Source organism: Triturus cristatus, chromosome 10 (assembly GCF_964204655.1).
Source record: "Triturus cristatus chromosome 10, aTriCri1.1, whole genome shotgun sequence".
Classification (NCBI taxonomy): domain Eukaryota; kingdom Metazoa; phylum Chordata; class Amphibia; order Caudata; family Salamandridae; genus Triturus; species Triturus cristatus.
This window is the reverse complement of record NC_140593.1, coordinates 1,231,443,852-1,231,468,564: the sequence shown is the minus strand read 5'-3', so window position 1 is coordinate 1,231,468,564 and position 24,713 is coordinate 1,231,443,852. Positions and strand designations below refer to the sequence as shown.

General features: G+C 57.9%; 1 protein-coding gene across 2 annotated transcripts in view; it reads right to left on the bottom strand.

Annotated features, from left to right (window-relative positions):
• The window catches only part of PFKFB1 (6-phosphofructo-2-kinase/fructose-2,6-biphosphatase 1), a 193,397-nt gene extending 171,388 nt beyond the window's left edge, over positions 1-22,009 (bottom strand). Inside the window, exon 1 of one of the 2 annotated variants that reach the window (XM_085629835.1) lies at positions 19,912-22,009. In XM_085629835.1, coding sequence (XP_085485961.1) covers positions 19,912-19,960 — 49 coding nt within the window. In that variant the 5' untranslated portion in view covers positions 19,961-22,009. The remainder of the gene's footprint in view (positions 1-19,911) is intronic. The other variant, XM_085629838.1, reaches the window with a different exon arrangement.
• Between the last annotated feature and the right edge of the window lie 2,704 nt (positions 22,010-24,713).

Genomic DNA, 24,713 nt, shown 5'->3' with positions numbered 1-24,713 from the left:
TCGGCCAGTGTGATGACCCCCACACAACGAGCAGATACAACAACACAACCAACCCTGGTCAGTGTGCAGACCACCACACACCGAGCAGACACAACACCACAACCAATCTCCGTTAGTGTGAAGGCCACCACAACCAAGAGCAGACACAACACCACAACCATCCTCGGTCAGTGTGAAGACCACCACACACCGAGCAGACAACACCACAACCAACCTCCGTCAGTGTGAAGACCACCACAACCAAGAGCAAACAGAACAACCAACCTCGATCAGTGTGAAGTCCACCACAAACTGAGCAGATACAACACCACAACCAACCTCGGCCAGTGTGATGACCCCCACACACCGAGCAGACACAACAACACAACTAACCCTGGTCAGTGTGAAGACCACCACAGTCCAGGCACAAAACAGCAGGCAGTCTAGGGCAGTGTGACGAACACCACAGTCCAGTCACAACACTGCAACGAGTCTGGGGCAGTACGAAGAGCACCACAGTCCAGTCACAACATCCCAGGCAGTCTGGGGCTGTGTGAAGAACACCACAGTCCAGTCAAAACAGCGCAACCAACTTCAGTCAGTGTGAAGACAACCGCAACCCAGACACAACACCACAGCCAGTCTGGGGCAGTGTGAAAACCATCACAGACCAGGCACAACACTCAAGCCAGTCTGGGGAAGTGTTAAGACCACCACAGTCAAAGCACAACACTGCTACAAGTCTGGGCACTGTGAAGAGCACCCCAATCCAGCCACAACAATGCAGACAGTGTGGGACGATGTGCAGACCACCACAGTCCAGGCACAACACCACAGCCAGTCTGGGGTGGGGAGCAGACCACACCAGTCCAGGCACAACACCACAGCCAGGCTGGGCGCGGTGTGCAGACCACCACAGTCCAGGCACAACACCACAGCCAGTTCGGGGGCAGGGTGCAGACCACCACAGTCCAGGCACAACACCACAGCCAGTCTGGGGCGATGTGCAGACCACCACAGTCCAGGCACAACACCACAGCCGGTCGGGGCAGCGTGAGGACAACCAGAGTGAAGGCAGAAAACTGCAGCCAGTGTGGGGCAGAGTAAAGACCACCACAGTCTAAACCCAACACTGCAGCCAGTCTGGGGACAGTGTGAAGACCACCACAACCCAGACACAACACCACAGCCAGGCTGGGCAGTGTGAAGACCACCACAGTCCATGCACAACACTGCAACCTGTCTGGAGCAGTGTGAAGCCCACCACTGTCCATGCACAACACTGCAACCTGTCTGGAGCAGTGTGAAGACCACCACAGTCCACAAACAGCACTGCAACCAGTCTGGGACAGCGCAAAGACCACCGCAGACTATGCACAACACCACAACTAACCTGGGGCAGTGTGAAGGCCACCATACATCGAGCAAACACAATACCACACCCAACCTCGGTCAGTGTGAAGACCACCACACCCGAGCAGCGAGCAGACACAACATCACAACCAACCTTGGTCAGTGTGAAGACCACCACACCTGAGCGGACACAACAGCACAACCAATTACGGGCAGAGTGAAGACCACCACAGTCAAGAACAGACACAACACCAAAATCAACCCCGGTAAGTGTGAAGACCACCACAACCCAGAGCTGACACAACACCACAACCAACCTCGGTCAATGTGAAGACCACCAGGCAAGAACAGACACAAAACCACAACCTATCCCGGTCAGTGTGAATGTTAGACTTGGCATCTTTTGGCGTGTTTCCCCTGAGTTTTTGCTTTCTGACCTCCCGGTTTTGACTCTGTTTATGCTGGCGTAGTGTTTCTGCGCACTTTCCTCACTGCTGATCAGTGGTAAAGTGCAAGTGCTCCTGTGGTAAATTGTGTTATGGATTGGTGTCTCCATGGTTGGATATTTGATTTACTGGTTAGTCCCAAGTAAAGTGCACTGCATGTGCCAGGGCCTGTACATCAAATGCTACTCGTGGCACTGCAGCACTGATTTTGCCACCCACGTGATTAGCCATTGCGGAGTCTGCGCGCAGTTTGTAACTGCCATGTCGACTAGGCCAGTGCACACACTTGCCAGTCCCCAACCCTTCCCTTTTCTTACATGACCGCCACCCCTAAGGTAGGCCCAAGGTACCCCTGAGGGCCAGGTGCAGTGTATGTGAAAGGTGTGTGTGGCATGTCCTGGTTGCGAATTACAGCCAATTTCGTTTTTCGCTATTACAAGGCTATCCGTTCCCCATACGACAGAATGGGGAGTTTGTTTATAACATCTTATAAACATAACTGGCCCGGGGAATTAGGTAAGAACATCTAGTTTAGTATGCCTGAACTCAGAATCTAAAGATGCAGCTTTTAGTGAAGGTGACTTTTACATTCTTTGTTTGAAAATACCACTTATAGAAAGTATGTATTTTCTTGCTCAGTCATCCCGTGTGCCTCTGTTGGAATGTGGATTGCCTGTCTGGGTTTTGGTTGACAGATGGCTGGGGAGCAGGAGTGGCTCCAGATAGTTTGGGTGGGTTAGGAAAGAGCTGAATAGACCTGGGCTGCGATGGGGGAAGGGGGAGGAGACTTCCTTGCACCTCAAAGGGCCTGGTCTACCTCTGACCATGTTGTCTCCACCTCCTGCCAGGAAGTCACACCAGAGAAGGCAGAACTGGTTCTGGCCGGGTACAGATGCTCTCTGCCTAAGAGATCAAAGGATTTTGGGATATAAATATTGGAGCCCAGACCCCTGAACTTTATAACTCTTTTGGACCAAGAAGACTGCCACGATGAAGCGGTGGAGAAGCTGTGAGGAGGAACTACTACATTGCTGTGTGCTTTGCTGGGTTGGCCTGCAGTGGCTGCTTCTGTCCTGGGCAGTGAAAGGAATGGACTGGACTTTCTGCAATCTACTTTTGTGGGTTTCTCCAAGGGCTTGAGGTAGAGCTTGCCCCCTGTGCAAGAAGTCTCAGGAACAGCAAAGGCTTCCAGCTCTTCTGCCCTCAGCACTGGGGACTGTGTGTTTTGTGCTGCAACAGAAGAAAAGCAACACGACGATGTCTACGATGCCGCTGCCGACTCCGTGTTCTGAAGGCACTCCAGAGTGCACCGCCGCAACGCTGCACCGCGACCCTGGTCTCACCGACAACGCCTACTAATGCCGCCACCGAGCCACTGCTCGCACCGCGACCTGTGGGCACCGCACTCCTCACCACCTCGCTTCACGAAGACGCCTTGGTATCCCCAACAACGCCGCTCCACGCCAAATCTATGCCGCTGCTTGCACCGTGGTTCGAGGACACCGCTCGTAAAGTTACACGACGCATCGCCCTCATCCCGCACCGCAGCCTTGGCCTAAAGACGCCGGCGCCATCGACTCCAGTTCGTCAGCTGACGACAGCGCTTCAGCAATGACCACGCCGCTGCTTGCACCGCGACCTGCCAGCACCGCGACGAGCACCGCATTCACTTCACACCGCGACCCTGGTCTCACCGACGACGCAATCTGATGCCGCCACCGAGCTGCTGCTCGCACCGCGACCTGAGGACACCGCCTGCCGCACCGCTGCACATCGCACCGGAGCACCCGACGCCTGCCGACGCCAACGCTCCTGACTCCAACAGAGAGGAGATCGATCTGCAAAGGACCCCGATGACTCCTGCACCGGTCCCTGGGAACCGACGCCTGCGGACACTGTGCTTTCGGAAGCTCAACGAGAGGGCGCAGACGCCCTGCATTTCTAAAAGGTACTGTTTGTGGGTCTTCCCAACACCGTAGTTTGCTCGCGACGCCGCGGTCAGCCAGAACTGGTTGGATTTGTTTGCTGACGCTGCCGTGATAGCCCCGGATGGAGCTATTGACATCAAGGAACTATTTTTCAAGCACATTTTGATAACTGAAGGTTTTTAAGTACTGTATTGTGGACTTTTATCGGTTTTGGTCTTGTCTTAAGTATATAAAAATATTGGATATTTTTCTAAACTGGTGTGGTGTCCTTTTGTAGTGCTTACACTGTAATACTGTTGGTTGTGTGCAAATGCTTTACACACTGCCTCTGAGATAAGCCTGACGGCTCGTGTCAAGGTACCAAGGGGGTGAGCAGGAGTTATTTTAGGAGTGTAACTCCCTTATCCTGATTAGAGTGGTGGTTTCTGCCCGACTTTGGCACATACCCTAGCCAACGAAAAATCCCATTTCTAACAGTGAAGACCACCACAACCCAGAGCTGACACAACACCGTACCCAGCCTCGGTCAATGTGAAGACCACCATAACCCAAAGCAGACAAAACACCTCAACCCACCTCGGTCAGTGTGAAGACCACCACACACTGAGCAGACACAACACCACAAGCAACCTCGGTCAGTATGAAGACCACCACAACCCAGAGCAGACAAAATACTGCAACCAACCCTGGTCAGTTTGAAGACCTCTACAGTTGAGGTGCAACACCACTACCGACCTTGGTCAGTGTGAAGACAATCACAGTCCAGGCAGAGCACCACAATCATTCTGGGCAGTGTGAAGAACACCACAGACCAAGCACAACACCACAACCAATCTTTGTCAGAGTGAAGAAAACCACAACCAAGAGCTGACACAACACCACAACCAACCTCAGTCAATGTGAAGACCACCGCCAACAAGAACAGACACAACACCACAACTGTTAGAAAAGGTAGATGGACCGGGAGGGTCGGCCGGGGTCAGGAGGAGAGGTCTCCGGGGAGAGCCGTCTCCAGCGATCGTACAGACAAGTAACTTCCCCCCCACAGACAGATATCACACACGGATAAGGTTCAGTGTTCTTTATAAGCACTTATTTAAGGTACGGTTAAATGGTACAAGGAGGTCTGGACTCAGGGGTCCCCTCGATTAGAGTCTCGCAAGGTAGGGAAGGGGGTAGCGGGACAGTCTATTTACCAATCAGGTAGTTCGGATGAGATGATGATGAGCTCACAATCCTCGAGCTTGGTGATTAGGTGGTATGGGCCGCGGCAGCGCCAGCAGGTCCCGGTGTGGATGGTCGATACAACGGGCCGCGGCAGCGCCAGCAGGTCCCCGGAAGATATACGGTCCGCGGCAGCGCCAGCAGGTCCCGGTGAGGATGGTCGTTACAACGGGCCGCGGCAGCGCCAGCAGGTCCCAGGAAGATGATTGTTGCAGAAGGCCGCGGCAGCGCCAGCAGGTCCCGGTGAGGATGGTCGTTACAACGGGCCGCGGCAGCGCCAGCAGGTCCCAGGAAGGTGAAGGTTGCAGAAGGCCGCGGCGGCGCCAGCAGGCAGGACGATGGTTCACAAGAGCGGGCTACGGCAACGCCAGTAGACCGTCAGGGTTGAGTTCACTCGGTGTCTCTCGACTCCAGGATACAACTGCCTTCCTGCTCCGGAGCTGCCCCAGTTATAGGGCTGGTGCCCTTTGATGTCCGGACCCTCGCACTTGGAGGTCGGAGGGTCCGGGATGAAGGTGTCCAGACACCCAGCAGGGGGTGGAGCCAGTGCCTGGGGGAGCTGGGGGCGATCGGCACCTGGCGGGGGAGAGCCCTTGACACTTCGTTCTCCCATTGACCTGCCAAGTGGTCCGCTCACCTCCTGGGTGGATGGTGGTGCCGGGATGTCGGGGCCGGCCAGGCCCGGGGTTCGGGTCGAGGGGAGGCCATGCGGCCGCGTGGTGCAGGGCCCAAAATGGCGGCTTGACCCGGCCGGGAAAGCCGGTGGGGCTGGACCCCGTGATGAGTAGGGGTCCGAGGGCAGAGGGTCCGTCGGGAGACGGAGTACAGGTGCTTGTTGCGGGGATATGCCAGGTGGGCCGGGGTTCGGGCCCCGTCAAGCGGGGAGGGAGCAAGCCGTTTGTGAGGCCTGTCCAACATGCGTCCCCCCCAGCTGAAGGCGGGGAGAGTCACCCATCTCCTTGGGGACTCTCTTCGTCGAGGCGGAAAAAGCGGGACAGGCCATCTGCGTTGGCGTGGTCTTGGCCTGGTCGGTGCTCCACGGTGAAGTCCATTCCCTGCAGGGAAATGGACCAGCGCAAGAGTTTTGGGTTCTCCCCCCGCATCTGCATCAGCCATTGCAGGGGTCGATGGTCGGTTTGTACCCGGAAGTGGGTACCGAAGAGATAGGGTCGGAGCTTTTTGAGGGCCCACACTACTGCAAATGCCTCCCTCTCGATGGTGCTCCAACGCTGTTCTCGGGCCAGGAGGCGTCGGCTGATGAAGGCCACCGGCTGGTCATGACCTTCGGGGTTCAGCTGAGAGAGGACGGCCCCGATGCCGTGGTCGGAGGCGTCGGTCTGCACCACAAATTCCCGACTGTAATCGGGGGCCTGGAGCACCGGGGCGGTGCACAGGGCGGCCTTCAGCTCCTCGAAGGCCGCTTGACAATCAGGAGTCCAGTTGACCCGCTTCGGCTGGTTCTTGGATGTGAGACCCGTGAGGGGCCCCACGATGCTGCCGTAGTCCTTCACGAACCGCCGGTAGTAGCCGGTGAGCCCCAAGAAGGCTCGGACCTCGGTCTGGGTGACGGGGGGCTGCCAGGACTGGATGGCAGCAATCTTAAGTTGTAGTGGGGCCACCAGCCCGCTCCCCACTTGGTGCCCAAGGTAGGTCACAGACCCTTGGCCAATCTGGCACTTGCCGGCCTTAATGGTGAGGCCGGCCCGCTGGAGGGCTTGCAGGACCTCTTGGAGGTGGCGGAGGTGGTCGGACCAGTGGCGGCTGTATACAGCGATATCGTCCAGGTAGGCAGCGCTGAATTCTTCAAGCCCTGCCAAGACCTGGTTCACAAGGCGTTGGAACGTGGCGGGGGCATTCTTCATGCCAAAGGGCATGACCTTAAATTGATAGTGGCCATCGGGGGTAGAGAAGGCTGACCGTTCCTGAGCCCTGGGTGTGAGGCCGATCTGCCAGTAGCCCGCCGTTAGGTCGAAGATACTAAGGTAGCGGGCGGCCCCCAGCCGGTCGATCAGCTCGTCTGCTCGGGGGATGGGATGAGCGTCGGTCCGGGTGACAGCGTTCAAGCCCCGGTAGTCGACGCAGAATCTCAGTTCAGGGGCGGAGCCGGGGGCAGCGGCCTTGGGAACTAATACGACCGGACTGGCCCAGGGACTGTCCGAGGGCTCGATGACCCCGATTGTGAGCATCTTGGCCACTTCCTCTTGGATGCAGGCCCGTACCCGATCTGGTACGCGGTAGGCCCGGTGCCGGACAGGGGGACTGTCCACGGTGTCTACGTCGTGCAAACACCAGGGGGTGACCCCGGGGGTGAGGGAGAACAGGGCAGCGAACTGCAGCAGGAGGTTCCGGCAGTCCTGGCGTTGCTCTGAAGTGAGGGCGTCCGAGAGCCGGACCCCGTCTACGGAGCCGTCCTTCTCCTGAGTCTTCAGGAGGTCCGGGAGGGGCTCGGAGTCTTCTTCTGTGCCACTGTCTGTAGCCATCAAGAGGCTTAGTTCGGAGCGCACAAAGTGCGGTTTGAGCCGGTTGGTGTGGAGGACCCGAAGGGGGTTCCGGGAGGACCCCATGTCGATGAGGTAAGTGACGGGGCTTTTGCGCTCGACCACTTTGAAGGGCCCTGTCCACTTATCTTGCAGGGCACATGGTTCGGTGGGGGACATCACCCATACTTGCTGCCCAGGCTCGAATTCAACGGAGGAGGCATTGTGATCATACCACCTCTTCATGTCCTCCTGGCTGGCCTCGAGGTTCGCCTTGGCCATCTCCCTGAAGCGCCGTGTCTGGTTTCGTAAGGCCAGGATGTATTTGAAGACGTCTGGAGGGGTCGTTAGGGGGGCCATCTCCCAACCTTCCTTGACTAGGCTGAGGGGCCCTCGCACAGGGTGTCCGTATAGGAGTTCAAAGGGGCTAAAACCGAGGGACTTCTGGGGCACTTCCCGGTAGGCGAAGAGGAGGCACGGGAGCAGTACATCCCACTGGCGACGGAGAGGTTCTTCCAATCCCCCAATCATCCCCTTGAGAGTGCGGTTAAAACGCTCCACTAGTCCGTTCCCTTGGGGGTGATAGGGGGTCGTGAATCTGTAGGTGACCCCGCATTGTTGCCAGAGGGACTTCATGTACTTTGATATGAAATTCGTGCCTCGGTCGCTGACGACTTCTCGGGGGAAGCCTACCCGGGAGAAGATCCCCATCAGGGCCCGGCCAACCACTGGAGCGGTCACTGTCCGTAGAGGCACCGCCTCGGGGTAGCGGGTGGCATGGTCCACTAGTACCAAGATGAACCTGTGTCCTTGTGCCGTGCGGGGGTCCAGAGGTCCCACAATGTCTATCCCCACCCTCTCGAACGGGGTGGTGACCACCGGGAAGGGTTGTAGAGGGGCCTTCAGCTTCCGGCCACTCTTCCCGCTGGCTTGGCATGTGGGGCACGATCGGCAGTGGTTCAGGACGTCATTCCTCATTTTCGGCCAAAAAAAGTGGGTCACCAGGCGACTGTACGTTTTGTCCTGGCCCAGGTGTCCAGCCAGGGGGACATCGTGGGCTAGGTTGAGCAGAAAGTCTCGGAAGCGGAGCGGTACCACCAGAACTCGATCGGCCCCCAGCTCGGCGATTCTTTGCTCGCTGTAGAGCAGGTCGTTATCCCAGTAGACCCAGTGGGTTCCTGTGGTGTCCCCGGCGGTTTGGGTGCTGGCTTGTTGGCGGAGTCCCTCGAGGGAGGGACAGGTCTTTTGTTCCTGGCGGAACTGTTCTTGGGTGGGCCCCCCTTCTTGCCGCCACTGAGCCAGATCCGGAAGGTCCTGGTGTTGCGCGTCTTCCTCGGTAGTCGGGTCCGGGAGGTCGGACTCGCCGTTGTCCTCTACGGGGGCAACCGGGGGCGGAGGTGCTGGCCATTCGGTTTCTTCTGATCGGGGGGCGGCACGGGCGGCCATGGATCGGGTGGTTATGCAGGCCCAGTCCGGGAGGCCCAGCATCCCCAAGTGCTCTCTTCTCTCGACGGTGGCCCACGGGGAACTCTCGAGGTCATTCCCCAGGAGGCAGTCCACGGGGGCATCGTCCCGGACCGTCACCTTCAGTAGGCCGGAGACCCCTCCCCATTCAAACGGGACGCAGGCCATCTTACACATGCTCTCAGAGTTATCTGCCGAGCGGACGGGGCAGAGAATGTTCGGCAGGATCTGCTCGGGCTTCACCAGGTGACAGCGGACGGCCGTCACGCTGGCGCCGGTGTCACGCAAGGCCTCGGCTCTCTGTCCATTAATGGTCACCCACTGACCATATTTTCTGGTGTTGGCGGGTAGGGGAGCCCGCGGAACCATGTCCCTCCCCCCTAAGCATGCCAGGACCATGGCGGCCGGTTCCCACCCTTGCTGGTCCGGCTCATACTCCTCGGGTCCCTCCGATGATTGCTCTTCCCCCAGGGCAGCGGCAGCTACCTGGCGGGGCTTGGGTGGTTGGTTTAGCGGGCAGTTCGGATCGTTGGTGTAGTGGCCTAGTCGCTGGCACCGGTGGCACGTGACGTTGGCTCGGTACCCAGGCCGCAATGGGGGGTTGCCCCGGCCGGCCGGAGGTGGGGTGCTGGCCACGGGTGTTGCTGGTAAGGCGTCTCTCCCTCGCCCCTGGCCCCCTCCTCCTCCCCGAGGACGGTGCTGGCCTTGGTTGCTTCTGTTCTGGTCGTGTGGCCCTTTCCGGCCCACTCGGGTGCTTTCCCACCGGTCAGCTTCGGCGGCGAGCTGCCGTGGGTCAGTCAGCTTACTGTCGAGTAGGTGCTGCCTGAGCTCGACGAAACAGTTGTTTGATAGGTGCTCCCATACCATAAGGTTGAAGAGTTGTTCGTAGGTGGTGACCTGATTTCCCTTGATCCAACCCTCGAAGGCCCGGCTGAAATAGTTCACGTATTCCACCCAAGTTGTACCTGGGATCCGGGTGCAATCTCTGAACCTCTGGCGGTACATCTCGGGCGTGAGGCCGTAGCGGGTGAGGAGGGCAGCCTTCATGTGGTCGTAGGACGACATTTGGTGATCGGGGAGCTGCAGCAGGGCATCGCGACCCTCGTTGATGAATCTCCCCCAAAGTCCGGCTCCCCAATCACTCCGGTCGATCCGGTGGGAGGTCATTGCGATCTCATAGGCTTTAAACCACTGTTGTATGTCGTCTTCTCGGACATACTCGCGGACCACATCCTTGGGGATGTGAACTTTTTTCTCAATAGGCCCCGGGGTGTGTGGTTGCTCAGGCACCCCCAGTTCCTTATTCTGTTTGCGCAGTTCTATTTCCGCCAGTCGGCGCTCGTGCTCGAGCGTTATTTTTTTCTCTTCCAGCTCTCTTTGTCTCTGCTTTTCTTCTCGTTCCTCTCGAAGCCGCATATGCTCGAGGTTGATTTTCTGTTCAGCTAACTTAAGTTCCCCATCCATCTTGAGTCGTGCCATCTCTAATTCGTGTAATCTGACTCTGTCTCTTTCTCGTATCTCCTCCTGTGAGAGGCCCGTTCCCCGCTCCTCGGGAGCCGTGGCGTTCCCCTCTGGTGTGATGCTGGTTTGGTCTGGTGTGACGCTGTTTTGGTCGGAGGGTCCTGTGACCCCAGTTTCTGTCCATGACTCAAGAGCGCGCTTTAGATCATCCTTGGTACTCAGGCCGGTGGTAGCAATGCCAAGTTCTATGCAAAATTGTCTCAGTTCGCGGTGGTTGTATTCTTCTAATTTCTCCATTTGGAACTTCTCGGTGGAGCTGCTATCTTTGGTCGACATCGTGCTTTGTCGTGGGGTGAGCTACTCTCGGTACGATTACGCGTTGATTCGGATCGCGCCGCTGGCCACCAATGTTAGAAAAGGTAGATGGACCGGGAGGGTCGGCCGGGGTCAGGAGGAGAGGTCTCCGGGGAGAGCCGTCTCCAGCGATCGTACAGACAAGTAACTTCCCCCCCACAGACAGATATCACACACGGATAAGGTTCAGTGTTCTTTATAAGCACTTATTTAAGGTACGGTTAAATGGTACAAGGAGGTCTGGACTCAGGGGTCCCCTCGATTAGAGTCTCGCAAGGTAGGGAAGGGGGTAGCGGGACAGTCTATTTACCAATCAGGTAGTTCGGATGAGATGATGATGAGCTCACAATCCTCGAGCTTGGTGATTAGGTGGTATGGGCCGCGGCAGCGCCAGCAGGTCCCGGTGTGGATGGTCGATACAACGGGCCGCGGCAGCGCCAGCAGGTCCCCGGAAGATATACGGTCCGCGGCAGCGCCAGCAGGTCCCGGTGAGGATGGTCGTTACAACGGGCCGCGGCAGCGCCAGCAGGTCCCAGGAAGATGATTGTTGCAGAAGGCCGCGGCAGCGCCAGCAGGTCCCGGTGAGGATGGTCGTTACAACGGGCCGCGGCAGCGCCAGCAGGTCCCAGGAAGGTGAAGGTTGCAGAAGGCCGCGGCGGCGCCAGCAGGCAGGACGATGGTTCACAAGAGCGGGCTACGGCAACGCCAGTAGACCGTCAGGGTTGAGTTCACTCGGTGTCTCTCGACTCCAGGATACAACTGCCTTCCTGCTCCGGAGCTGCCCCAGTTATAGGGCTGGTGCCCTTTGATGTCCGGACCCTCGCACTTGGAGGTCGGAGGGTCCGGGATGAAGGTGTCCAGACACCCAGCAGGGGGTGGAGCCAGTGCCTGGGGGAGCTGGGGGCGATCGGCACCTGGCGGGGGAGAGCCCTTGACACTTCGTTCTCCCATTGACCTGCCAAGTGGTCCGCTCACCTCCTGGGTGGATGGTGGTGCCGGGATGTCGGGGCCGGCCAGGCCCGGGGTTCGGGTCGAGGGGAGGCCATGCGGCCGCGTGGTGCAGGGCCCAAAATGGCGGCTTGACCCGGCCGGGAAAGCCGGTGGGGCTGGACCCCGTGATGAGTAGGGGTCCGAGGGCAGAGGGTCCGTCGGGAGACGGAGTACAGGTGCTTGTTGCGGGGATATGCCAGGTGGGCCGGGGTTCGGGCCCCGTCAAGCGGGGAGGGAGCAAGCCGTTTGTGAGGCCTGTCCAACAACAACCAACTCCGGTCAGTGTGAAGACCCCCACAACCCAGAGCTGACACAACACCACACCCAACCTCAGTCATTGTGAAGACCACCACAACCCAGAGCTGACACAACACCACAACCAACCTTGGTCAATGTGAAGACCATCACAACCCAAAGCAGACACAACACCTCAACCCACCTCGATCAGTGTGAAGATCACCAAACACCGAGCAGACAAAGTACAATGACCTTGGTCATTGTGAAGACCACCATAGTCAAGAACAGACACAACACCACAACCAACCTCAGTCAGTGTGAAGACCACCACAGCCCAGATCAGGAAAAACACCACAACAAACCCTGGTCAGTTTGAAGACCATCACAGTTGAGGCGCAACACCACTACCAACCTTGTTTAGTGGGAAGATCATCACACTCCAGGCACAACACTGCAAAGAGTCTGGGGGAGTGTGCAGACCACCACAGTCCAGACACAACACCCCAGGCAGTCTAGGGCAGTGTGAAGAACACCACAGTCCGGACACAACACCCCAGGCAGTCTAGGGCAGTGTGAAGAACACCACAGTCCGGACACAACACCCCAGGCAGTCTGGGGCAGTGTGAAGAACACCACAGTCCAGACACAACACCCCAGGCAGTCTGGGGCTGTGTGAAGAACACCACAGTCCAGACACAACACCCCAGGCAGTCTGGGGCTGTGTGAAGAACACCACAGTCCAGACACAACACTCCAGGCAGTCTGGGGCAGTGTGAAGAACAACACAGTCCAGACACAACACTCCAGGCAGTCTGGGGCAGTGTGAAGAACACCACAGTCCAGTCACAACATCCCAGGCAGTCTAGGGCAGTGTGAAGAACACCACAGTCCGGACACAACACTCCAGGCAGTCTGGGGCAGTGTGAAGAACACCACAGTCCTTATACAACACCCCAGGCAGTCTAGGGCAGTGTGAAGAACACCACAGTCCAGACACAACACCCCAGGCAGTCTAGGGCAGTGTGAAGACCACCACAGTCCAGACACAACACTCCAGGCAGTCTAGGGCAGTGTGAAGAACACCACAGTCCAGTCACAACATCCCAGGCAGTCTAGGGCAGTGTGAAGAAGACCACAGTCCAGTCACAACACCCCAGGCAGTCTAGGGCAGTGTGAAGAACACCACAGTCCAGACACAACACCCCAGGCAGTCTGGGGCAGTGTGAAGAACACCACAGTCCAGACACAACACCCCAGGCAGTCTGGGGCAGTGTGAAGAACACCACAGTCCATACACAACACCCCAGGCAGTCTGGGGCTGAGTGAAGGCCACCACAGTCCAGTCACAACATCGCAGACAGTCTGGGGCAGTGTGAAGACCACCACAGTCCAGACACAACACCCCAGGCAGTCTAGGGCAGTGTGAAGACCACCACAGTCCAGACACAACACTCCAGGCAGTCTAGGGCAGTGTGAAGAACACCACAGTCCATACACAACACCCCAGGCAGTCTGGGGCTGAGTGAAGGCCACCACAGTCCAGTCACAACATCGCAGACAGTCTGGGGCTGTGTGAAGAACACCACAGTCCAGTCACAACACCCAGGCAGTCTAGGGCAGTGTGAAGAACACCACAGTCCAGACACAACACCCCAGGCAGTCTAGGGCAGTGTGAAGACCACCACAGTCCAGACACAACACTCCAGGCAGCCTGGGGCAGTGTGAAGACCACCACAGTCCAGACACAACACTCCAGGCAGTCTAGGGCAGTGTGAAGAAGACCACAGTCCAGTCACAACACCCCAGGCAGTCTAGGGCAGTGTGAAGAACACCACAGTCCAGACACAACACCCCAGGCAGTCTAGGGCAGTGTGAAGAACACCACAGTCCGGACACAACACTCCAGGCAGTCTGGGGCAGAGGGTCCGTCGGGAGACGGAGTACAGGTGCTTGTTGCGGGGATATGCCAGGTGGGCCGGGGTTCGGGCCCCGTCAAGCGGGGAGGGAGCAAGCCGTTTGTGAGGCCTGTCCAACAACAACCAACTCCGGTCAGTGTGAAGACCCCCACAACCCAGAGCTGACACAACACCACACCCAACCTCAGTCATTGTGAAGACCACCACAACCCAGAGCTGACACAACACCACAACCAACCTTGGTCAATGTGAAGACCATCACAACCCAAAGCAGACACAACACCTCAACCCACCTCGATCAGTGTGAAGATCACCAAACACCGAGCAGACAAAGTACAATGACCTTGGTCATTGTGAAGACCACCATAGTCAAGAACAGACACAACACCACAACCAACCTCAGTCAGTGTGAAGACCACCACAGCCCAGATCAGGAAAAACACCACAACAAACCCTGGTCAGTTTGAAGACCATCACAGTTGAGGCGCAACACCACTACCAACCTTGTTTAGTGGGAAGATCATCACACTCCAGGCACAACACTGCAAAGAGTCTGGGGGAGTGTGCAGACCACCACAGTCCAGACACAACACCCCAGGCAGTCTAGGGCAGTGTGAAGAACACCACAGTCCGGACACAACACCCCAGGCAGTCTAGGGCAGTGTGAAGAACACCACAGTCCGGACACAACACCCCAGGCAGTCTGGGGCTGTGTGAAGAACACCACAGTCCAGACACAACACCCCAGGCAGTCTGGGGCTGTGTGAAGAACACCACAGTCCAGACACAACACTCCAGGCAGTCTGGGGCAGTGTGAAGAACAACACAGTCCAGACACAACACTCCAGGCAGTCTGGGGCAGTGTGAAGAACACCACAGTCCAGTCACAACATCCCAGGCAGTCTAGGGCAGTGTGAAGAACACCACAGTCCGGACACAACACTCCAGGCAGTCTGGGGCAGTGTGAAGAACACCACAGTCCATATACAACACCCCAGGCAGTCTAGGGCAGTGTGAAGAACACCACAGTCCAGACACAACACCCCAGGCAGTCTAGGGCAGTGTGAAGACCACCACAGTCCAGACACAACACTCCAGGCAGTCTAGGGCAGTGTGAAGAACACCACAGTCCAGTCACAACATCCCAGGCAGTCTAGGGCAGTGTGAAGAAGACCACAGTCCAGTCACAACACCCCAGGCAGTCTAGGGCAGTGTGAAGAACACCACAGTCCAGACACAACACCCCAGGCAGTCTGGGGCAGTGTGAAGAACACCACAGTCCAGACACAACACCCCAGGCAGTCTGGGGCAGTGTGAAGAACACCACAGTCCATACACAACACCCCAGGCAGTCTGGGGCTGAGTGAAGGCCACCACAGTCCAGTCACAACATCGCAGACAGTCTGGGGCAGTGTGAAGACCACCACAGTCCAGACACAACACCCCAGGCAGTCTAGGGCAGTGTGAAGACCACCACAGTCCAGACACAACACTCCAGGCAGTCTAGGGCAGTGTGAAGAACACCACAGTCCATACACAACACCCCAGGCAGTCTGGGGCTGAGTGAAGGCCACCACAGTCCAGTCAAAACATCGCAGACAGTCTGGGGCTGTGTGAAGAACACCACAGTCCAGTCACAACACCCAGGCAGTCTAGGGCAGTGTGAAGAACACCACAGTCCAGACACAACACCCCAGGCAGTCTAGGGCAGTGTGAAGACCACCACAGTCCAGACACAACACTCCAGGCAGCCTGGGGCAGTGTGAAGACCACCACAGTCCAGACACAACACTCCAGGCAGTCTAGGGCAGTGTGAAGAAGACCACAGTCCAGTCACAACACCCCAGGCAGTCTAGGGCAGTGTGAAGAACACCACAGTCCAGACACAACACCCCAGGCAGTCTAGGGCAGTGTGAAGAACACCACAGTCCGGACACAACACTCCAGGCAGTCTAGGGCAGTGTGAAGAACACCACAGTCCAGTCACAACACCCCAGGCAGTCTGGGGCAGTGTGAAGACCACCACAGTCCAGACACAACACCCCAGGCAGTCTGGGGCAGTGTGAAGAACACCACAGTCCAGTCACAACACCCCAGGCAGTCTGGGGCAGTGTGAAGAACACCACAGTCCAGACACAACACCCCAGGCAGTCTGGGGCAGTGTGAAGAACACCACAGTCCAGACAAAACACCCCAGGCAGTCTGGGGCAGTGTGAAGAACACCACAGTCCAGACACAACACCCCAGGCAGTCTGGGGCAGTGTGAAGAACACCACAGTCCAGACAAAACACCCCAGGCAGTCTGGGGCTGTGTGAAGACCACCACAGTCCAGACACAACACTCCAGGCAGTCTGGGGCAGTGTGAAGAACACCACAGTCCAGTCACAACATCACAGACAGTCTGGGGCTGTGTGAAGAACACCACAGTCCGGACACAACACTCCAGGCAGTCCGGGGCAGTGTGAAGAACACCACAGTCCAGACACAACACCCCAGGCAGTCTGGGGCAGTGTGAAGACCACCACAGTCCAGTCACAACACTCCAGGCAGTCTGGGGCAGTGTGAAGACCACCACAGTCCAGTCACAACACTCCAGGCAGTCTGGGGCTGAGTGAAGGCCACCACAGTCCAGTCACAACACTCCAGGCAGTCTGGGGCAGTGTGAAGACCACCACAGTCCATATACAACACTCCAGGCAGTCTGGGGCAGTGTGAAGAACACCACAGTCCAGACACAACATCCCAGGCAGTCTAGGGCAGTGTGAAGAAGACCACAGTCCAGTCACAACACCCCAGGCAGTCTAGGGCAGTGTGAAGACCACCACAGTCCAGACACAACACCCCAGGCAGTCTGGGGCAGTGTGAAGAACACCACAGTCCAGTCACAACACCCCAGGCAGTCTGGGGCAGTGTGAAGAACACCACAGTCCAGACACAACACCCCAGGCAGTCTAGGGCAGTGTGAAGACCACCACAGTCCAGACACAACACTCCAGGCAGTCTGGGGCAGTGTGAAGAACACCACAGTCCAGACACAACACCCCAGGCAGTCTGGGGCAGTGTGAAGAACACCACAGTCCATACACAACACCCCAGGCAGTCTAGGGCAGTGTGAAGACCACCACAGTCCAGACACAACACCCCAGGCAGTCTGGGGCAGTGTGAAGAACACCACAGTCCAGTCACAACATCGCAGACAGTCTGGGGGAGTGTGCAGACCACCACAGTCCAGACACAACACCCCAGGCAGTCTAGGGCAGTGTGAAGACCATCACAGTCCAGACACAACACCCCAGGCAGTCTAGGGCAGTGTGAAGAACACCACAGTCCAGACACAACACCCCAGGCAGTCTGGGGCAGTGTGAAGAACACCACAGTCCAGACACAACACCCCAGGCAGTCTGGGGGAGTGTGCAGACCACCACAGTCCAGACACAACACTCCAGGCAGTCTAGGGCAGTGTGAAGAACACCACAGTCCAGACACAACACCCCAGGCAGTCTGGGGCTGAGTGAAGGCCACCACAGTCCAGTCACAACACCCCAGGCAGTCTGGGGCAGTGTGAAGAACACCACAGTCCAGACACAACACCCCAGGCAGTCTGGGGCAGTGTGAAGAACACCACAGTCCAGTCACAACACCCCAGGCAGTCTGGGGCAGTGTGAAGAACACCACAGTCCAGACACAACACCCCAGGCAGTCTGGGGCTGAGTGAAGGCCACCACAGTCCAGTCACAACACCCCAGGCAGTCTGGGGCAGTGTGAAGAACACCACAGTCCAGACACAACACCCCAGGCAGTCTAGGGCAGTGTGAAGACCACCACAGTCCAGACACAACACCCCAGGCAGTCTGGGGCAGTGTGAAGAACACCACAGTCCAGTCACAACATCGCAGACAGTCTGGGGGAGTGTGCAGACCACCACAGTCCAGGCACAACACCCCAGGCAGTCTGGGGGAGTGTGCAGACCACCACAGTCCAGACACAACACCCCAGGCAGTCTAGGGCAGTGTGCAGACCACCACAGTCCATATACAACACCCCAGGCAGTCTGGGGCAGTGTGAAGACCACCACAGTCCAGACACAACACTCCAGGCAGTCTAGGGCAGTGTGAAGAACACCACAGTCCAGACACAACACCCCAGGCAGTCTGGGGCAGTGTGAAGACCACCACAGTCCAGTCACAACACTCCAGGCAGTCTGGGGCTGAGTGAAGGCCACCACAGTCCAGTCACAACACTCCAGGCAGTCTGGGGCAGTGTGAAGACCACCACAGTCCATATACAACACTCCAGGCAGTCTGGGGCAGTGTGAAGAACACCACAGTCCAGACACAACATCCCAGGCAGTCTAGGGCAGTGTGAAGAAGACCACAGTCCAGTCACAACACCCCAGGCAGTCTAGGGCAGTGTGAAGACCACCACAGTCCAGACACAACACCCCAGGCAGTCTGGGGCAGTGTGAAGAACACCACAGTCCAGTCACAACACCCCAGGCAGTCTGGGGCAGTGTGAAGAACACCACAGACCAGACACAACACCCCAGGCAGTCTGGGGCTGAGTGAAGGCCACCACAGTCCAGACACAACACTCCAGGCAGTCTGGGGCAGTGTGAAGAACACCACAGTCCAGACACAACACCCCAGGCAGTCTAGGGCAGTGTGAAGACCACCACAGTCCAGACACAACACTCCAGGCAGTCTGGGGCAGTGTGAAGACCACCACAGTCCAGACACAACACCCCAGGCAGTCTGGGGCAGTGTGAAGAACACCACAGTCCAGACACAACACCCCAGGCAGTCTGGGGCTGAGTGAAGGCCACCACAGTCCAGTCACAACACCCCAGGCAGTCTGGGGCAGTGTGAAGAACACCACAGTCCAGACACAACACCCCGGGCAGTCTAGGGCAGTGTGAAGACCACCACAGTCCAGACACAACACCCCAGGCAGTCTGGGGCAGTGTGAAGAACACCACAGTCCAGTCACAACATCGCAGACAGTCTGGGGGAGTGTGCAGACCACCACAGTCCAGGCACAACACCCCAGGCAGTCTGGGGGAGTGTGCAGACCACCACAGTCCAGACACAACACCCCAGGCAGTCTAGGGCAGTGTGCAGACCACCACAGTCCATATACAACACCCCAGGCAGTCTGGGGCAGTGTGAAGACCACCACAGTCCAGACACAACACTCCAGGCAGTCTAGGGCAGTGTGAAGAACACCACAGTCCAGACAGAACACCCCAGGCAGTCTGGGGCAGTGTGAAGACCACCACAGTCCAGTCACAACACTCCAGGCAGTCTGGGGCTGAGTGAAGAACACCACAGTCCAGACACAACACCCCAGGCAGTCTGTGGCAGTGTGAAGACCACCACAGTCCAGACACAACACCCCAGGCAGTCTGGGGCAGTGTGAAGACCACCACAGTCCAGACACAACACCCCAGGCAGTCTGGGGCAGTGTGAAGAACACCACAGTCCAGACACAACACCCCAGGCAGTCTGTGGCAGTGTGAAGACCACCACAGTCCAGACACAACACCCCAGGCAGTCTGGGGCTGTGTGAAGAACACCACAGTCCAGTCACAACATCACAGACAGTCTGGGGCTGTGTGAAGACCACCACAGTCCAGACACAACACTCCAGGCAGTCTGGGGCAGTGTGAAGACCACCACAGTCCAGACACAACACCCCAGGCAGTCTGGGGCTGTGTTAAGAACACCACAGTCCAGTCAAAACAGCGCAACCAACCTCGGTCACTGAAGACAACGCAACCCAGACACAACACCACAGCCAGTCCGGGGCAGTGTGCAGACCACCCCATTTGTACTACAACACCACAAACAGCCTGGCTCCCTCCTGCAGCGGCAGGGGCGGCGTGGCACGCCTGGCAGTGCCAGTGGCGGCATGGCACGTCTGGCAGTTCCTGGGAGCCCGGCGGTGGTGACCAGGTTAGATGCCCGGCACGGCCAGCGCTTCCCAACGAGACACCAGCCCCGTGGCTGTGTGCCAGGGAGGTTGCGGACCGCAGCCCCCACCGCTGTCTGCCCCCCCCCCACCCCCCCCCCCCCCATCACGCACCTGGTATCCTGGAGGTGCGGTCCTCCCTGGCGCAGGGGGCCCTCTCCATCTCGGGGTACAGCCGGTCTCGGGGTGCTCTACCCACGAAGGTCGCTCTGTCCTTCTTCAGCTGCTGTTTCTTTAGCCGGAGGCTCCGAACACCCCCCGAGCCGCGGGTCTCAGCGCGTCCTTCCCAAAGGTCAGGACTATATTAAACTCAGCGGCAGGCCCTGTGTGTGCTGGGACAGGCCCTGTGTGTGCTGGGACAGGCCTGTGTGTGCTGGGACAGGCCCTGTGTGTGCCGGGACAAGCCCTGTGTGTGCTGGGACAGGCCCTGTGTGTGCTGGGGCAGGCCTGTGTGTGCTGGGACAGGCCCTGTGTGTGCTGGGGCAGGCCTGTGTGTGCTGGGACAGGCCTGTGTGTGCCGGGACAGGCCCTGTGTGTGCTGGGACAGGCCTGTGTGTGCTGGGGCAGGCCTGTGTGTGCTGGGTCAGGCTCTGTGTGTGCTGGGGCAGGCCTGTGTGTGCTGGGACAGGCCCTGTGTGTGCTGGGGCAGGCCTGTGTGTGCTGGGACAGGCCCTGTGTGTGCTGGGACAGGCCCTGTGTGTGCTGGGACAGGCCCTGTGTGTGCTGGGGCAGGCCTGTGTGTGCTGGGACAGGCCCTGTTTGTGCTGGGGCAGGCCTGTGTGTGCTGGGACAGGCCTGTGTGTGCTGGGACAGGCCTGTGTGTGCCGGGACAGGCCCTGTGTGTGCTGGGACAGGCCTGTGTGTGCTGGGGCAGGCCTGTGTGTGCTGGGTCAGGCTCTGTGTGTGCTGGGGCAGGCCTGTGTGTGCTGGGACAGGCCCTGTGTATGCTGGGGCAGGCCTGTGTGTGCTGGGACAGGCCCTGTGTGTGCTGGGACAGGCCCTGTGTGTGCTGGGACAGGCCCTGTGTGTGCTGGGGCAGGCCCTGTGTGTGCTGGGACAGGCCCTGTGTGTGCTGGGGCAGGCCTGTGTGTGCTGGGACAGGCCTGTGTGTGCCGGGACAGGCCCTGTGTGTGCTGGGACAGGCCTGTGTGTGCTGGGGCAGGCCTGTGTGTGCTGGGTCAGGCTCTGTGTGTGCTGGGGCAGGCCTGTGTGTGCTGGGACAGGCCCTGTGTATGCTGGGGCAGGCCTGTGTGTGCTGGGACAGGCCCTGTGTGTGCTGGGACAGGCCCTGTGTGTGCTGGGACAGGCCCTGTGTGTGCTGGGGCAGGCCCTGTGTGTGCTGGGACAGGCCCTGTGTGTGCTGGGGCAGGCCTGTGTGTGCTGGGGCAGGCCTGTGTGTGCTGGGACAGGCCTGTGTGTGCTGGGACAGGCCTCTGTGTGCTGGTACGATCCCTGTGTCCTAAGACAGGCCTCTGTGTTTTGGGACAAGCCCCGCGTCCTACAACAGGCCTCTGTGTGCTGGGCCAAGCCCCGCGTCCTCCAACAGGCCTCTGTGTGCTGGGACAAGCCCCGCGTCCTCCAACAGGCCTCTGTGTGCTGGGACAAGCCCCGCGTCCTAAGACAGGCCAGTGTGTGCTAGTGCAAGTTTTTATCCTGGGATGTGTGTATGTGCTAGGACAGGCCTCTGTGTACTGGGACAAACCTCTGTGTGTTGGGGCAAGTCCTCTCTCCCGGGACAGGCCTGTGTGCGCTGGGACAGGCTCCCTCTGCCCCTGTACAGGCTGTGTCTGTCTGCTGGTGCGTGCTGTGTGTGTGCTAGGACAGGCCTGTGTGCGCTGGGACAGGCTCCCTCTGCCCCTGTACAGGCTGTGTCTGTCTGCTGGTGCGTGCTGTGTGTGTGCTAGGACAGGCCTGTGTGCACGCTCTCCGTCTGTCCCAGTGCAAGCTCTGTCTGTCGACCTTGTTGCACGCTCTGTCTACCGGTACACGGTTTGTCGGTCGGTCCTTGTGCACGCTCTGTCTGTTGGTGCAGGGCCTGTCTGTCCCTGTGCAGGCTCTATCTGCCCTTGTGCACGACCTGTTTGTCTGAGAGTATGCTGTGCATGTCCCACCTCAGGCTCTGTCCGTCCCACCTCAGGCTCTGTCCGTCCCACCTCAGGCTCTGTCTGTCCCACTGCAGGCTCTGTCTGACCCAGTGCTGCTCCCTGCCAGCAGCTGGTGTTTTCTGTCAGAGGTTTTTATCCACCACCGGCCCTGGTGTAACGCCCAGCAGCAGCCGTGACAGGGCTGTGTCCAGGACAAGTTATTCCGGACAGGCTCCTATTCCCGTCAGAGCACACGCCTTCACCTCAGCCCTGCGGCAGCTGCAAGGCAATATGGCACCCGCGCTGCACGTGACGTCACACACACTGCTGCAGCGTGGCACGCGCACTGCGGGTCACCAACACACTTCGAGATTACACCCTCTCTGCCTACTGGGATGCCCTGTGTGACCCGCTGTGCAGCCTGGCGCCCACCCTGCACTTTAGGAAGCACTGTCACCCACACTGCACCAGGTGAGACACCATGTCACCCACACTTCATCATGTCTCCCACACTGCACTTTACTAGATACTGTCACCCACACTGCACCGTGTGAGATGCCATGTCACCCACACGTCATCATGTCTCCCACACTGCACTTTACTAGATACTGTCACCCACACTGCACCGTGTGAGATGCCATATCACCCACACGTCATCATGTCTCCCACACTGCACTTTACAAGGCACTGTGTCACCCGCACTGCACCAGGTGAGACACCATGTCACCCACACGTCATCATGTCTCCCACACTGCACTTTACAAGATACTGTGTCACCCACACTGCACCGTGTGAGATGCCATGTCACCCACACGTCATCATGTCACCCACACTGCTCGTCGAGAGACACCATGTCACCCATACATCATCATTTCTCCCACACTGCACTTTACAAGACACTGTGCCGCAGCGCTGCAGCATGTCACCCACACTGCACACGGTGGGGTACTAGCTCCCCCACAGTGCTGTTGCCGCCAACACCACTTTAAGAAGCACTGTCACTCACACTGCACCAGATGAGACACCATGTCACCCACACGTCATCATGTCACACACACTGCACTTTACTTTTCAAGACACTGTGCCGCCTGCTGCAGCATGTCACCCACGCAGCACGTGACGTCACTCGCACTGCTGCAGCGTGGCACGCGCACTGCATGCCACAAACACACTTTGAGATGCCCCTCTCTGCCTATTGCGAGGCACTATGTGACCCGCTGTGCAGCATGGCGCCAGCACTGCACTGTAAGGAGCACTGTCACCCGCACTGCACCAGGTGAGACACCATGTCACCCGCACTGCACTTTAGAAGACACTTTGTCACCCACCCTGCACCGTGTGAGTTACGTGCCATGTCACCCACATGTCATCATGTCGCCCACACTGCACGGTGAGAGACACCATGTCACCCACACATCATCATGTCGCCCACACTGCACTTTACAAGACACTGTGCCGCCAGCGCTGCAGCATGTTACCCACACTGCACACGGTGGGGTACTAGCTCACCCACAGTGCTGCATGGCGCCAACACTGCAGTTTAAGAAGCACTGTTACACACACTGCACCGTGTGAGACACCACGTCACCCACACGTCATCATGTCACCCACACTGTACCGTGCGAGACACCATGTCACACGTCATCACGCGACCCGCTCTGCACGTTCTAATGCACTGTGCCACACACACTGCGCCACGCTAGACACCCTGTCACCCACACAGCACTTTATGAGACACATTGCCCAGAGACGCTTTAAGGCATGGGCAAAGTGGGCTCTGGCCCGGGGCCCCATCCTTTCAGGGGCCCCTTGTAGGACCAGCTCTGTTCTCTACACAGTCCTGCCCTGATGGCCCTGTCCCTGAATGATTTATAAACATCGATTGTTTTAAACACAAGTTTACTTTAAGTAATGTGTGAAAGACGGTTGCAGACATTTAGCAGAGAAACATTGTATTGTTTTTTTAACACCATACAAAATTGTTAGAAGGTGGTTCTGACACTATGGGCCGCCCAGATTTTTTGATTACCTAATTGTTGAGCTTTTACTGTGGGGGAGCCTCATAAGTTCGGACTCACCCACAGTGAACTCAGGATGTAAGAGACTGCATGGGGATTTTACTGGTGTCCCCCTGGCTTGACCAGGCCACTGCGCAGCAGCTGGAGAAAGGGACACCGGGCTGGTAACATGCAGACACATGTGTACATGCGTGTGCACACGTGTAGGGGCTGTGCAGGGGAGAGTCCTAGCGTGCGCAGCCCAGGAGCAGCTACAAAGTGAATGGTGTGGCAGCACTTACGCAGTATTGGGTGGTGACATGGAATAGGCTTTATACGCTGGAAAGAAACATGCCAGGGAAAGTCAGTGTGTTTTACTGTGTTTTCACTTCATTATTCCCTTATGGGGATGTGGAACCCATGGGCTAGGATAACTTCCATTAGGCCTACAGATTCCAGACACGCACTAAAGTCCACTGTAGCGGATGTGAAAAGAAGTATTCTGCAGAGTCCAAAGTCATATTTGTACTGCTTTTGGGTCATCCAGAACTGTCATATTTCTGTGAGCCAGCCAGGACCAGACCCAGGCTGAGGGCTGACCTCAGCTGGATGGATTGATAACCTTTCTTCCACAAGCGAGGGCCTCCTCTCCACGAAGAGAAGATGGGTGGGGCTACAGGCCAATCCATCAACCGCTGTCGCTGGGTGCCAGGCACCAGGCTGCACCAAGGAGGGAAGGCAGTGAGGGGGGAAGGAGTTGGGTTTCAGAGGCCATGTGGCCAGAGACACTGGACAACGCCAATTTGAACAAACCCAGAGGCTGGACAAGAAGGAG